Consider the following 15621-nt stretch of genomic DNA (forward strand, 5'->3'; position numbering starts at 1 on the left):
GAAAAACTAGCTATCATTTTTATTGTTATCTTTTTTTTTTTTTTGTGGGGCAGTGGGGGTTAAGTGACTTGCCCAAGGTCACACAGTTAGTAAGTATCAAGTGTCTGAGGCCGGACTTGAACTCAGGAACTCCTGAATCCAGGGCCGGTGCTTTATCCACTGTGCCACCTAGCTGCCCCCTATCATTTTTATTAACATGGAGTTTATCAAAATAGAATGTAAGGTCCCTCAGGGTAAGCACTCTCATTTGTCTCTGTATCTCCAATGCCTAGGACCTAGTAAGGGTTTAAGAAATGATTGTTGAATGAACACATGATAAGTTCAGCACTCTATCCACGACACAATTCTGTGTCCCAATGTCTAGTGATAGCTGACCATTAAACTTCCTTTGCCAGCGTCATCACTTCTCATGGGGTCTCCTGCAATAACCTCCTAATTGGTCGAAGTGTCTCAACTATGTTCCCACTCCAATATATCCTTACACAGTAGCTAAAAAGATTTTTTTGAAGTACAAATCTGACCATGTTACTCCACTACTTAATAAATTCTAGTGGCTCCCCACTGTCTCTGGTATAAAATACAGATTCTTGTTTGGTATTTAAAGCTCTTCCCAACATGTCTTCAATTTATCTTTACTACTTTTACACATTACTCCTATTCACTTACACATTAGTTATATTAAACTGGCCTTCTTGTTCTTCCTTACACATAATACTCCATCTCTTTTCTCAGTGCCTCAGCATTGGTCATGCCCCTATGCCTGGGACGAATTCCATTCTCATCTTAACTCTCAGACTCCATCTCTTCCAAAGTGTCACCATCTACATGAAACCTTTCCTGATGCCTTCCAATTGCTAATGCTTTTACCACAAAATCAACTTGCAGTTTGTATCTAGTTATATTTGTTCTCACTGTCTTCTTCACTTAAACAATAAACTCAGGGAGCAGCGACAGTTTTGATGGTGCCTTTGTGTCCCTAGGACACAATAAAATGCTTGATAATTGATTAGTATTAGTAATGTTCACTTAAGCATTAGATGAATAAAGCAAAAATAACGATAGACTTCTTCTAGTCTCCAGTTCTTAAAGGACTTTGTCCATCACCCTGGTAACAATTGTATCCCAGCCTCCAGTTTCTACCAAGCTAATTCTCTTTTCTCACTTACTGTCCTGTGTTTGGTGAGAGCCATAGAGCTTTGCAACAGAGCTAGAAGAAACAATGGAGATCAATCACTTCGTGAAGACTCATCATGTATGGCATAGAATAGGAAGCTGCGACTCAGGCAGGTGAAGCTCAAACAGGTAATAAGTGGACCCACATCACCTCTGGTTGCAGAATGCAATGCCTTTCTACTCCACCTGTGACAAAAAGCATCCCTTCCCATCTCTTAGACCCCATCTGCAATCCATCCTTCACTCAGCTGTCTAACTGACTTAAGCGCAGTTCTGACCCTATGGCTCCCCTACTCAATACATTCCAATGTCTCCCTATTGCCTTCAGTATCAAATTTAAAATCTGCTTGCCTTTTTTTTTTTTTTTTTTTTTTAGTGAGGCAACTGGGGTTAAGTGACTTGCCCAGGGTCACACAGCTAGTAAGTGTTAAGTGTCTGAGGTCGGATTTGAACTCAGGTACTACTGACTCCAGGGCCGGTGCTCTATCCACCGCGCCACCTAGCTGCCCCAAAATCTGCTTGTCTTTTAAGCTCTTCATCACGGGGAACATTCCTACCTTTCCAGTCTTCTTACACCTTAAGACAGGCACCGGGGCTCGGAACGAGGAGGGTAGGGGGCAAGGAGATGGGACCAAGGGCCGCTAAAAGCCAGGACCCAAGCAAGGCGTCAGTGCCGCGCTTATCCGCTTCGAATTTTAAAAATCACCGCGGCATCTTTCGTCATCACGTTGCGACGTGCGCGCTATCTGTGCGTGCGTTCTCCTCCCACTCTAACTTCAAGTCCTAAAGGGCGCGCTCGCCTGGTCTCCGTCGCGCTTTACCTACCCGTGCACCGCGCGCCGCGAGACGATTCCCCCTCTGCCACGCCTACCGCGGCGCGGATCTATGAGATACCTATGGAGAGTCTGAGAAGGCCCCGGAAATGCCCTGTCCATCCGTACAGCAACATGGCTGCGCCCATCCTTAAAGGAGGAGAAAGAAACCTGTCGTCTCTGCTGTGAACGGGGCGTTTGATTTTTAATTCAACTCCATTGTACGGTGATGCAGATTTCCGGAGAGAATTTAGAGGAGGATTATCGCTTGTTCTGGTGGGAGGAAAGAACCGGAGGTCCGATGGGTGTATGCATGGTAGCACTCATGGTGACTTGAGGTTTATAGTTGGTGCCAATTCTCCTGTCTAACGGGTGACACACGTGTGTGTGTGTGTGTGTGTGTGTGTGGCCAGGGTGTTTTGGGTGACAGGTAATTTACACGCTAAAGGAGAAAGAGGAGTGGGCCAGAGGCAGATTGCTGCATGACTCCTGTACTTTCAGAGGCCCCAGGCCCCCTAGTGTGCGCTTTCGTTACTGTCTTCCCCCCTGCACCCCCTCCAACCCTGGAGCACTCGAGATGTTAGCATGTTCCACCCGAGATTCCTCCTAGCGTGGGAAGAGAAGCAGGGGTGATGCAAATGCAAAGAATCTTGGATTTGTGATTATAGGAGCCTATGTTTAGGACTAGCCTTATTTTACACATGAGGGAGGATCATTTGGTCAGTCAGTCGATAAACATTTATTAAGCACCTGCTATGTGCCAGACATTGTTCTAAGAGCTCGGGACCCCAAAATGTAAGGACAGTTCCTGCTCTCAAGGAGCTCATAATCTAATAGGGGAGATTGTGCAAAGGGCTGTGAACAAACAAGATACAAGATACAAGATAAACTTGAAATAATCAAAAGAGGGTAGGGCGCTAACATTTAGAGGAATCAGGAAAGGTGCTATTTTTATCATTTTTGACAATCTAGTTGGTGTGAGGTGGAACCTCTGAGTTGTTTTATTTTGCATGTCTCTAATTATTAGTGATTTAGAGCCTTCATTCTATGGCTATAGATTGAATTTCTACTCTTGAAAACTGCTTGTTTATATATTTTTTAACCATTTGTCAATTGGGAAAGGATTCTTATAAATTTGAATTAGTTCCTAATATATCTTTGAAATGAGACCTTTATCAAAGATTTTTCCCCCAGTACCTCTTTTTCTTCTAGTTGTAATTTCATTGGCTTTGTTTGTGCAAAAACTTTTAAATTTTGTGTCATCAAAATTATCCTTTTTATCTTTTGCTAATCTCTCCATCCCTTGTTTAGTCCTTCCTTTATCCATAGGTCTGAAAGGTAATTTCTTCCTTGTTCCTCTAATTTGTTTATGATATAACCATTTAAAAAAAATCTAGGTTATTTATCTTGGAGCTTACTTAGGTATATTGTATGTGCTTATCTGAGTATAGTGTGAAGTTCAGTAAGCATTTGGAAAGTGTTTACAATGTGCTAGGCATTATGCTAAGTGCTGGAGATATAACAAGGGAAAGGAAAAGAAGAGAATAAGTTTTTTTTTTTGTGTGTGAGGCAATTGGGGTTAAGTGACTTGCCCAGGGTCACACAGCTAGCAAGTGGTAAGTGTCTGGGGCTGGATTTGAACTCAGGTACTCCTGAATCCAGGGCTGGTGCTTTATCCATTGCGCCATCTAGCTGCCCCAAGAATAAGTTTTTATAGCGTGCCTACTATATGCCAGGCACTTAAAAAAAAACATTATCTCATTTGATTCTTACAACAGCCCTATGAAGTAGGTGCTATTATTATCTTTATTTTACAGTTGAAGAAACTGAGGCAGTGACTTGCCCAGGATAACATAGCTAGTAAGTATCCAAGGCTGTATTTGAACTCGGGTCTTCCTGATTCCAGGGCAGAGCTCTATTCATTGTCACCCAGCAAAAATTTCATCCTTAACCTGAAGGAGTAACTCCCATTCTGATGAGGGAGACAACATGTAAAAAACTATTAGATGCAAATCTAGTAAAGTTAAATGTAGGAAAGGTTCATTTCAGGGTAGAAATGTTATGATTCTAAAAATAGTCGCTTAGAATGATAGAATCTCAGAGTTGATAGGGACCTCAGAGGTCATCTTATCTAACCCATAACTGAGAATCTCCTCTGTGATAATCCTTAACAAGTGTTCATCTAGTCTCCACTGCTTGAAGACCTCTAGCCAGGGACTGTCTCCTGAAGCAGCTCATTCCATTTTTGGATAGTTCTAATTGTTATTTTCCTTTCTATTGAGTCTGAATCTGCTTCTCTGCAACTTCAACCCATCATTCCTATTTCTGTCTTCTGGGGCCAGTGAGAATTAGTCCTAATTCCTCTTCTAGTTCATATGCTTCATCTTCTTAGACAGTTATCATGGTCCACCTAGGTCTTGAGTCTTGAGAAAGGGCCATCAAATTTGGCAATTAAGAGATCATTGGTGGGGCAGCTAGGTGGTGAAGTGGATAAAGCACCAGCCCTGGATTTAGGAGGACCTGAGTTCAAATCCGACCTCAGACACTTGACACTTACTATTTGTGTGACCCTGGGCAAGTCACTTAACCCCAATTGCCTCATTAAAAAAAAATTAAAAAAAAAAGAGATCATTGGAAATTTTGAAGACAGCAGTTTTAGTTGAGTCAAGAGTCAAGGATAATGAGAACCTAGGAGACTAGAAGGTGATGGTGGAAAAAAAATTAGGGCTGAAGCGGGATGGAAATAGGGATATTCGAAAGAAGGGTGTTTTTTTAAATTTGTAATGAGATGTGTGATGCATATTACAGCCTATTCATGTCTGTTCATCCAGAAAGAGAGAGAGAGAGAGAGAGAGAGAGAGAGAGAGAGGAGAGAGGAGAGAGAGAGAGAATGTGTGTAAGGGGATTTACTCACCAACCACTTCCCAAAAGCACACACCCACCTCCTGCCAAGAGGATGATGACTCTCTGGTGAAATGATCTGAGGGCAGTGTGAGGTTGGGGGTTGGGGGGTGTGTGAAATTTTGCTTGTGTAGCTGTTCAAAGGGTCTGGGTCAAGTTTGGTTATAACCATCTGGAAGGGCCGATGATGGGTTTGAGGGAAGCCACAAGAAGCTCTTAGTGGGGGAGGGTAGAATAGGGGAATGTCAACTGGCAATGGCTAAATGGGATAGGTTGGTGGTGTTGGAGAAAAAGTCTACAACTGGCTGCCTTTGGGAAGGGTGGGGCTGTGACCCATATCTCTCTGCTTTTGATTTAAGACCTATCCTTGGGTTTAGGTCTCAGCCTCCCGGGAAGTTGTGGTGGTCTCCACTTTGGAGATAGCTACCTTAATCTAACTGTTAGTAACTATGTCAAAGAAGAAAATGAGAGCAAGAGAAAGGGACATTTAAGAGAGATACTATGAAACAAGGTAGATTAATGTAAAATTATGTATTTAGAAGACTCAGCTAACACTGTATAGAGTCCATCAGTGTCTAATCAAGTGAGTAGTTAAGAGTTTGAAACAGAAATGTACTAGGTCCAAATCACCGATTGCTAATTCAATATGGTTAAATTAATGAAATTAAACTTGAAAAGAAAAAGCATTAAAAAAAGAAGGAAATAAGATCAGTCTGGTATCTTCATAAGGCCAAAGCAACTTTTTGTAATCATTATTTACTTTTCTTTAAAAAAAAACAGATAAAGGGGCAGCTAGGTGGCGCAGTGGATAAAGCACCGGCCCTGGATTCAGGAGTACCTGAGTTCAAATCCAGCCTTAGACACTTGACACTTACTAGCTGTGTGACCCTGGGCAAGTCACTTAACCCCCATTGCCCCACAAAAAACAAAAACAAAAACAGATAGCTTTTGTTTTTTACTCACTTTTATTTATGAATATGCCCCATCCCACTCCCCTACATATGAGCCATTCCTTATAAAAGAATGAAAATGTAAGAGAAGTGCTTCTTTTTCTGGAATAGGGATTCTTACCCGCCCCCCTTTTGTGTATCATGGTCCTCTTTAACTCTCTGATGGAGCCTATGGACCTCTACTTAGAATAATGTTTTCAAATGAATAAAATGAAATAGATTACAAAGCAAACCAATTACATTGAGATAGTTATTAAAATACTCAAAAAAGACCTTAGGTTGAGAATCTCTGTTCTAGGCCAGGGTTTCTTAAACTTTTTCCACTTGTGACCCTTTTTTTTTTTTTTAAGTGAGGCAATTGGGGTTAAATGACTTGCCCAGGGTCACACAGCTAGTAAGTGTTAAGTGTCTGAGGCCGGATTTGAACCCAGGTACTCCTGACTCCAGGGCCGGTGGTCTATCCACTGTGCCACCTAGCTGTCCCACACTTGTGACCCTTTTTAACTGGAGAATTTTTTTTTTTTTGCGGGAGAAATTTTTGTTTTGTTTTGTTTTTGTTTTGGGGGGGCAATGGGGGTTAAGTGACTTGCCCAGGGTCACACAGCTATAAAGTGTCAAGTGTCTGAGGTCGCATTTGAACTCAGGTCCTCCTGAATCCAGGGTCAGTGCTTTATCCACTGCACCACCTAGCCGCCCCTGGGAGAAATTAAAAAAAAATTTTTTTATTATTTTCCAGTTACATATTACACACAAGGATAGTTTTCAGCATTTTTTTTTTCTACTGGATTTTTGGTTCCAAATTTTTTTTCTCCCCTCCTCCCCTTCCCTACTGGAGAAATTTTTATGTGACCCTGGGTATATAGGTATATAAATAAGTATACAAAATTAAACATTTACTGCCAAATTTTTGAGACCCCATATGGGGTCTAAGCTCATGAAACATATGTCCAAGTATATGAAGCCTAGAAGCTTTGTTCTAGACTGCTATTAACCATACCTTTAATAAATTCTGCAATTTTTCAAGGATTCAAAGTTAAGCTCATTGACTTATGGTTAAGAATCAACTTTTCCTTTTTAAAAAAATCCTTATAAAATCAACATCTGTAAATCCAATTCTAGTCACCATGGACACTTGTACAACTCAAACTGCCTTTCTTTTTTGAGGGGAAAAATGATGCTAAACACTTAACTGATGTGAAAGAAAACTTTGTACTTTGTATCTATACAAATCTGCTGGAAACAATTTTATTAATTTAGATTAAACTGCTTCTTAACATTTCTCCTTAGAGGTCCAAAGATGGACAGAGTCAATACATACTTAAAAAATAATTATCATAAAAGTATTTTATTATTTTCTAGTTGCATGTGGAGATAGTTTTCAACATTTGTTTGTTTTTTTCTTTTTTTGGGGGGTGAGGCAATTGGGGTTAGGTGACTTGCCCAGGGTCACACAGCTAGTAAGTATCAAGTGTCTGAGGCTGGATTTGAACTCATGTCCTCCTGAATCCAGGTCTGGTGCTCTATCTACTGTGCCACTTAGCTGCCCCCAACATTTTTTTTTTTAATTTTTTTTTTTTTTAGTGAGGCAATTGGGGTTAAGTGACTTGCCCAGGGTCACACAGCTAGTAAGTGTTAAGTGTCTGAGGCCAGATTTGAACTCAGGTACTCCTGACTCCAGGGCCGGTGCTCTATCCACTGTGCCACCTAGCCGCCCCAACATTTGTTTTTATAAGATTTCTAGTTCCAAATTTTTTTCTCTCTTTCCCTTCCCTCCCCTCTCCCCAAGACAGAAAGCAATCTGATATAGGCTATATATGTTCATCACATTAAACATATTTCTGCATTAATCATATTGTGTAAATAGCAATTGTTTCTGTTCTGGCTAGAAAGCCTGAGGGTCTTCTCCCAGATTGATTCTTTCTTTTTTTTTTTTTTGCTGGGCAATGGGGGTTAAGTGACTTGCCCAGGGTCACACAGCTAGTAGGTGTCAAGTATCTGAGGTCAGATTTGAACTCAGGCCCTCCTGAATCCAGGGCTGGTGCTCTATCCACTGTGCCACCTAGCTGCCCCCATTAGTCATATTGTGAAAGAAGAATCAGAACAAAAGGGAAAAACCTCAAAAAAGAAAAAACAAACCAAAAATAGTGGAAACAGTGTGGTTCAATCTACATCTAGATTCCACAGTTCTTTTTTCTGGATTTTCCATCATGAGGCCTTTGGGATTATTTTGGACCATTGTATTGCTTGAGAAGAGTTAAGTCTATCATAGTTGATCATCACACAATGTTGTTGATACTGTGTATAGTGTTCTTCTGGTTTAGCTCATCTCATTCAGCATCAGTTTCATGTAATTCCTTCCAGGTTTTTCTGAAATCTGCCTGCTCGTGGTTTCTTACAGTACAATAATATTCCATTACATTAATACATACTTTTGAAAGTGTCTCTACTCTAATACAAGCCATTTTGGAGTTGCAATTTGGGTGAGTTGGTCAGCCTGATTGCTTTTTTCCCTGGGTTCCTGTATTGTCCTCTGTCTTCTAGGATTAGATTCCCTACTAACTTTACTGACACACCCCGCCCCCTGCCCCAGTCTGTGAAGGATATCTTTTCTCCTTCCCAGATCAAAAGAAGAATCCCAAAGAAGGGAAGTGATTAACTGGGAAGAGAAATTTTTGTATCATTTTTTTCAAGGCTTCTTTATATGGCTTCACAATTGTACTCTACTTTACCTTTACCACATGGTCACTGGAAATCAAAGATGAGGTGACTTCCCAGTAGAATGGGAGGTAGCATGATAGAGTGGGAAGCACTGTTCTTAAAGTCATAAGACTTGAGTTTGAGTTTTGGCTCTGATATTTACTAGCTGTTGGATCCTGGGCAAGAGTGTGCGTGTGTGTGTGTGTGTGTGTGTGTGTGTGTGTGTGTGTTTTTGCAGGCAATGGGGGTTAAGTGACTTGCCCAGGGTCACACAGCTAGCAAGTGTCAAGTGTCTGAGGCCAGATTTGAACTCAGGTCCTCCTGAATCCAGGGCTGGTGCTTTATCCACTGAACCACCTAGCTGCCCACTGGGCAAGTTTTTTAACCTTTCTCAATTAATAAAATTATTTAATTTTTAAAATAAAATTTTATTTTACTTTCAGATCTGAATTTTCTCTGGTCCTCCTCCATGCATTGAGGAAAGCAAGAAAAATAATATCTATTATGAATGTGTGTATCCTGCATTAGTCATGTCCAAAAAAAGAAAAAAAAGGAATGAAGCAAAAAAAAAAATGTTTCAGTCTGTATTCTGAGTCCATCAACTTTCTGTCTGCAGGTGAATGGCATAGTCACTTGGAATTGTGGTTGGTCATTGTGTTGATTAGATGATTATCAACTTTCTCATCTATAAAGTGAGTATAATAATACTTTTACTATATGCTTTATAAGATGTTGAAGAAAGGACTTTGTAAACATTAAAGTACCATAACAATAGGGAACGCATTAATATTTTGTTTGGAAATAGGTTTGTCTTTTGGGATCCAGGGGTGGGGATTGAAATGATGAAGAGAGATGAAGAAAATGAAAGTCTCAGATGGATATCTATGTAGCCGCTAAAAGGAGGTTTTAAACAACCTTATATAGAGTATGACTGAAAAAACTTAGAATTAGTGAGTTCATAGGAAACTCTGGTATCAGCAGGATAGAGTTTATAAGCAGTAACTTGAAAGTTTTCCTCAGAATTTGCCACATGTAATACAGTTGAATTTCAAATTTTCTTTTGGGTAGAGAGATCATTTCTATATTTTCTTATTAAATTCTTTCATGTAAACTGATTTTATATTTTTATTGAAATTTAGGAACACTATATTTTGATCTGAAAAATTATTTTTCAACTTTAGCTTCTCACTTCTAAAAGCCTTTCATAAGAAGAGACTATGTCTGTTGTGCACCAGCTGTCATGTGGATGGCTAGTGGATCATCTTGCCTTCATCAATAACATTGATTACCAACTTTGCCAGCACCATGAGCCAACTTCCAGTAATGCTTTACCCATCTCATCTCCTCACTGTGGTTCTTTTAATGTAACTTCTACATCTTCTGTTGAATTGTCTGCTACATCGATGACCTTTGAACCTGCCACAAAACCAGGGACTGATGAAAGAGAAAAGAATAAAGCATCAATGCAAAAATATACATTTCGAGCTGAACTGTTTCATGTTACTAAACCCCATGTGACAACAGCTGATTGCACAGCATTCCAGCAAAGAAATAAAATAGAGGTTCAAAAGGATGGCAGTGTCAACCATGAGAAGCAAGAATGTGTTAAAGACCAAGATTCTGTTTCTGCTGTTAGGAAGGTATGAAGTCTTCTAAGAAAATGTATTGTTTATACGTTGAATAATTTACCATTCAAACAGCTCACATAATTTCTTTTCACTCTCAGGAATACATAATCAAGAGAGAACAAAAGATGCTAAAATGAGAAGTAGAGGAGTACTATGTAGAGGCCTGAAGTAAAGTCAGATGACCATTGTTTAACTCAAAAGCATCAAACAAATTTGGTACAGACTCAGAAAAGTTTTCCTTCTTGATGAATTCAAATCTCAAAGGCTCAGAAGTCTAACATTTTTGTGAAGTTAGGAATAATAGAAGTAGAAGACTAATTAAAATGAATTGCACTGAATAACATGAAAGTCATATGTACAGTCAATCTTCAGTAACTCCTTGAGACAGCAGTATAATAAAGGAGCATGATAGTAACTCAATAATCAATATGTAAATCTTTGAAGATTGAGAAAAGTTCACCTCAAAACCATAAAGGTTATTATTGTCCTAGTTTTATAGAAAAAAACCTAAAGATCATCTTGCAGGTTGATGTATATACTACTAGTAGAAATCTTATCTCCTGACTCTGAATCTAATATATTGCCTCATAGGCTATATTCCTGCTTTATATGTTGAATAGATTAATTTTTCTATATCTTAGGAAATATTATAGCATGAGGTGATATAAACTGACTTTTATTAATAAGTTCTATCAGGACCTACCTTACTAATAAGGAAAAATAGATGTACTAATAATAACAACAATACTATTACCACTAATGAATATAAAATTGGTTTGCTTGTCTATATTATCAAATATAATTCATATTTCCATCAAGGTAATGTCAGTTAGAATGGCTAACTAGAATATTTTAGTGATATCTAGTATGATTAGTACATTGGATTTTATTAGTTTAGATAATTTTCATGTAACTGTTAGACCAACAAATAAGGCCATATGAAGCTCAAACTTCTCTTAGTATTGTTACTGTGAAATTAAGTCTAGATATTTCATTGGCTGGAAAAAAAGGAAGTTCAGTATAATTAAACTATATATGTTAATTCACAAGAACAATTTGTGTTTCTTATAGTGCAGAGTCCACTCTGCTTTGTGTACTTCTGTTTCCGATACTGGTAAAATAAATAGACTTATTGATCATTGCATTTTGTTATGTACAACTTCTTTTAATTATACTTGGTGTCAGCAGGTGACACATTGGTACCTGTTGTGATATGTGCTGTTGATTTTTATTCATTAATTTACTGTTTGGGGACAGCTTACCTTAGTCCAAAGTCTTGCCTTGTTTAGCCTAAGCATACAGTTATCACCCAGTTTAGGACTAAATATAAAATTAAAAAAAGGAAATGTGACAAAAGAAATTGATTATACATTTTTACCAAGATCATCCTGATACATTAGCTTAATTTTTTCTTGTGTTTGTTTTCTTTTTAGAAAGGCAAAAGATTCTATTGCATTCAATCAAGTGAATTGGATGCTCTGGAATACCATACAAAAAGTAGTTTCAAATATTTATTGGTCATAATGGAAACTTTATGCAAAATAGAATAGGCCAACAAATAGCATAAATATTTATTCTTCCAAAGTCAAAGATTTTGTAATAAAATATGGGAAAAATGCCAAATGAATAATCATAACAAATAATGTAGTTATAATTTCTTTGATTTTTGTACTGTAGACAGTATTGTATACAATGTCAAATGAATTTAAGTAACTGATTCTTAATAATAATGTGAATGCTGCAATTACAAAACATGTCATGATTATGGAAATTTGCCATAAAAGGAAAAAATGGGACATAGTTATAGTAAGGGGAAGGTGCTCCCCTAATTATGTATTACAAAGAAGAGTCATGTAGGCAGTCATGTATTGACAGGATGTCGCAGCCAGGCTCATAATTAACCAGATGGAAATAGAGCCAAGAGGGTCCTACCTTAGACTTCCCAGGTTTTCCCCTCTCTTCCTCCAGTATTCCCCATGGACAGATATCCACTGGTAGTTCACAGATGCCATTGCCCACTGGACTGCTGGCATTATAGAGCTTTGGTGCAATGACATTTTCTGATGGTCATATGTGGAATAAGACTCATAATAATATCAATTATAGTCCTCACAAGATTTAACTTTAAACAGCAGAGTTTCATTAGTCATAGATTAGGGCTGGATTAAGTTGTTACTCTCATGTTGTTGAGAATATAAGTATTGTATTGTTTATTGTTTTAGTCGTTTCAATTGTCTGACTCTTTGTGACTCCATTTAGGGTTTTCTCTGCAAAGATGCTGGAGTAGTTTGCCGTTTTGTTCTTAGCTCATTTTATAGATGAGGAAACTGAGGCAAACAGGGTTAAGTGACTTGACCAGGGTCACACAGCTAGTAAGTGTCTGAGGCCAGATTTGAACTCAGGAAGATGAGTCTTCCTGATTCCCAACCTGGCACACTAGCCACCTAATTGCCCAACTCTCTATAACTTTCTCTCTCTTTTTTTTTTTTTTGGGTGGGGCTATGAGGGTTAAGTGACTTGCCCAGGTTCACACAGCTAGTAAATGTCAAGTGTCTCAGGCTGGATTTGAACTCAGGTCCTCCTGAATCCAGGGCTGGTGCTTTATCCACTGAGCTACCTAGCTTCCCCTCTATAACTCTCAAATTACCCAAAAAGCCTGTCCTCCCCACCCTCTTACTTGCTCCTCTGGTCACAGGAGACAGCTTTAAGTTTCCATTCCACTCCTCTCCCCCACCCTTGAACTCAGGGAATGTCCAGGTGCCAAATCTTATTACTCTAGTTTTATTTCTATATGTATGCCCCAACCCCCGCAAAAATCAGGATCTATTTTTATATGTATGTATATTTAAAAAAGCACATGAAGTTTCCCACATCCTTCTTATTTCTACCAGTATTCAAAAGGTACATCGATTTTAATCTAAACATTTACAATAGAAAAAGTATAGATGGAATCTAAATGCTGTAGAAATCACATCACTGTAAAAGTCAGTTTCCTTAACATATTTTTATTATTCCCTTTTAGGTCAGGGGACTGATTTTGGGAGGGTGCTACACAATTAGTCCAAGAAGGCCTGAAAGATTGGTTTTCTTTACGCATTTTTCAGAAAAACTGGACAATTGGTAACATGACCACTACTGTGGACTTGATAGCTGTGGGGTTTGGCTGAACTATGTGACATGGCTAAACAGTTTCCTTTAGTGAATGAAAATGAACTTGATACAGTACAGTCGATAGATGCAGATGTATCTAATCAGAACAGGATGTATTTTCACGAATTACCCAAAACAGCTCAGACTTTACAAAGATGATTATTCTAATGGGACCAGAAATACCTGTTGGCCACCAAAAAGCAGCTTCCTCTTGTCTGATCTTTCTTGTATGCAGCCACTTCTGAATTGTAAGTACATGGATGTCTTTTTGGAAGGGATATCTCCTTTATTTTGTGAGAGAATACAATAGTTCACAAGTTGAATTACAGACTTTCAAGTGGTCTACTTTGCTTAAGATTGAATAAAGTTCAACATTTGTGAAGAAGTGGACCAGGTAGAAACCTGAATATTTTAGTAGTTTTTAGGAGATAGTTTATTTTGGACAAGGGAACAAAAACTTTAAAGGTATAATATCTCCCATAAAATTCATATAAATGATCATAAACAAATGACTTTACTAAACTTGGTTTATAACAGAAATATTTTCAGTATTAATTATTTGCTAAGCCAATAATCACCTTTCACATAACTTCTGAATTTTTTGTATTTTCTTTTTTCCTCTTTTTTATTGGGGGGGGGGTGGCAATTGGGATTAAATGATTTGCCTAGGGTCACACAGCTAGTAAGTGTCTCGGTTCAAATTTGAACCCAAGTCCTCCTGACTCCAGGGTCAGTGTTCTATCCACTGTGCCATCTAGCTGCCCCTTATTTTCTTTTTTTAAATAAAAAAATTGTCATTTATTTCTCCCCCCCCACGTTTTCCACTCCTGCTGGAAAAAAACCAACACAACAAAAAACCAACAAAAAACCTCCCAAACCCTTGGAACACATGAATAGACAAGCAAAACACATTTTTATATTGGTCATATCCAAAAATGTATCTCATTTAATCCATTACCTCTCTATTAAGAAGTGGATTGCATTTTATCATTGGTTCTCTGGAATCATGGCTAATCAGAGTTTGTAAGTATTTCAAAATTTTACAATGTTGATGTAACTTGTAAATTAATGATTAAGCGGTTGCTTTGAACTTCTTGAGATGTTTCTGCATAGAGCAAAGAATCTGAATTTTAAACACCACTGTTTGAAAGTGCTAGGTTTAGGAGCCAGCTGGAACTGAGTATATACATATTTATTTTTTCATTTGGCCATTTTAGAGATAAAATTTTAAGTTATAAAGCACTTAGCACTTAGCCAAGTAATTAAAAACCTTTTAAAAAATGCCTATTGGCAGTCTGATGTGCACTTAATAATGTTATAAAGTCTGAGAATTAAATTACGAAGGTAATTTACTACACATTTTAAATTGAAGTGACTATGCTATAACACTAGCGCTGAAACTAATGGGCCATCTCGAAACCAGGAAGAAAGTAGACCCTGGTCTGATTCACAGGGTTATCAGTAGCAAAAAGAAAAAAATAAAAACAACAAAACCAAAAACGTTAGCAAAGGAATATTTTTCTTCTCCCTTATTTTCAGTTCAGCTAAAAGGGAAATTACTATAACATCTCAGAGAGGCATAACTATATAAAGTAACTGTAGGCTTTTTAGATAAATTGTTCTTATTCTAGTTTATTGGATTAAGGTGCTATAATACCTTTTCTGTTATATTTGTGTCTTGTTGAATATGCTTCAGTTTGAGGATGACATTTGGCTTTTATGTTTAATAATCTGTGATTACCACACAGGAACTTTCTCCTAAAGTTGTCCTTTTTGGCTTGCAGATGGGAAAAAAATATGATGTAATTGTGATAGATCCACCATGGCAGAACAAATCTGTTAAAAGAAGCAAAAGGTATATTGTACAAATTTATTTATCAGATTTACTGTTAAGAGCATTCCAAACCTTTAAAAAAAAGTTAGTTATTATTTATGAATAGTAGTGAATAGATTTTCAAACGTTTAGTGTTTGTGCTTTTAAGACTGGGGCATTTTTTTTGTACTTTGAATTGTGCAATTTCATCAGAATGGATACTCCTTCAAAGGATACAGATCAGAATCCCTCCATATATCTGCTCATCGTATGTGATTCTCACTTATGCATTTTCATATTTTCTTCATATGAAGATCTAGCCAAAGTACCAGAGTTCTTTTCATTCTTTTGATATCTCTGGGTTACTAGTTTGCCATCAGATTTTCTATTTTTCTTTTCATTCTCATTACAGTAATCAGCCTGTGTCCTTTTCCAGTATAGTCATCCTCCAAAATGCCTTCTTTGCCACTTTTTGGGCCCATGTATTCATTGATAAT

General features: G+C 38.0%; 2 protein-coding genes across 3 annotated transcripts in view; one reads left to right on the forward strand and one right to left on the reverse strand.

Annotated features, from left to right (window-relative positions):
* Positions 1-2130, reverse strand: part of NDC80 (NDC80 kinetochore complex component) — a 52035-nt gene extending 49905 nt beyond the window's left edge. Inside the window, exon 1 of one of the 2 annotated variants that reach the window (XM_043968901.1) lies at positions 1999-2130. The gene's annotated coding sequence lies outside the window, so the exon portion shown is untranslated. Of the gene's footprint in view, positions 1-1730; positions 1860-1998 lie in introns of those variants that run through there. The other variant, XM_043968830.1, reaches the window with a different exon arrangement.
* A 20-nt stretch (positions 2131-2150) lies between these two features.
* The window catches only part of METTL4 (methyltransferase 4, N6-adenosine), a 30345-nt gene continuing 16874 nt past the window's right edge, over positions 2151-15621 (forward strand). Inside the window, 9 exon segments of the mRNA XM_043969020.1 lie at positions 2151-2281; positions 8977-9225; positions 9715-10173; positions 11595-11661; positions 13189-13316; positions 13318-13408; positions 13411-13499; positions 13502-13559; positions 15076-15166. Of these exon segments, the coding sequence (XP_043824955.1) occupies positions 9751-10173; positions 11595-11661; positions 13189-13316; positions 13318-13408; positions 13411-13499; positions 13502-13559; positions 15076-15166 (947 nt within the window). The 5' untranslated portion in view covers positions 2151-2281; positions 8977-9225; positions 9715-9750.

Source organism: Dromiciops gliroides, chromosome 1, assembly GCF_019393635.1.
Source record: "Dromiciops gliroides isolate mDroGli1 chromosome 1, mDroGli1.pri, whole genome shotgun sequence".
Taxonomy (NCBI): Eukaryota; Metazoa; Chordata; class Mammalia; order Microbiotheria; family Microbiotheriidae; genus Dromiciops; species Dromiciops gliroides.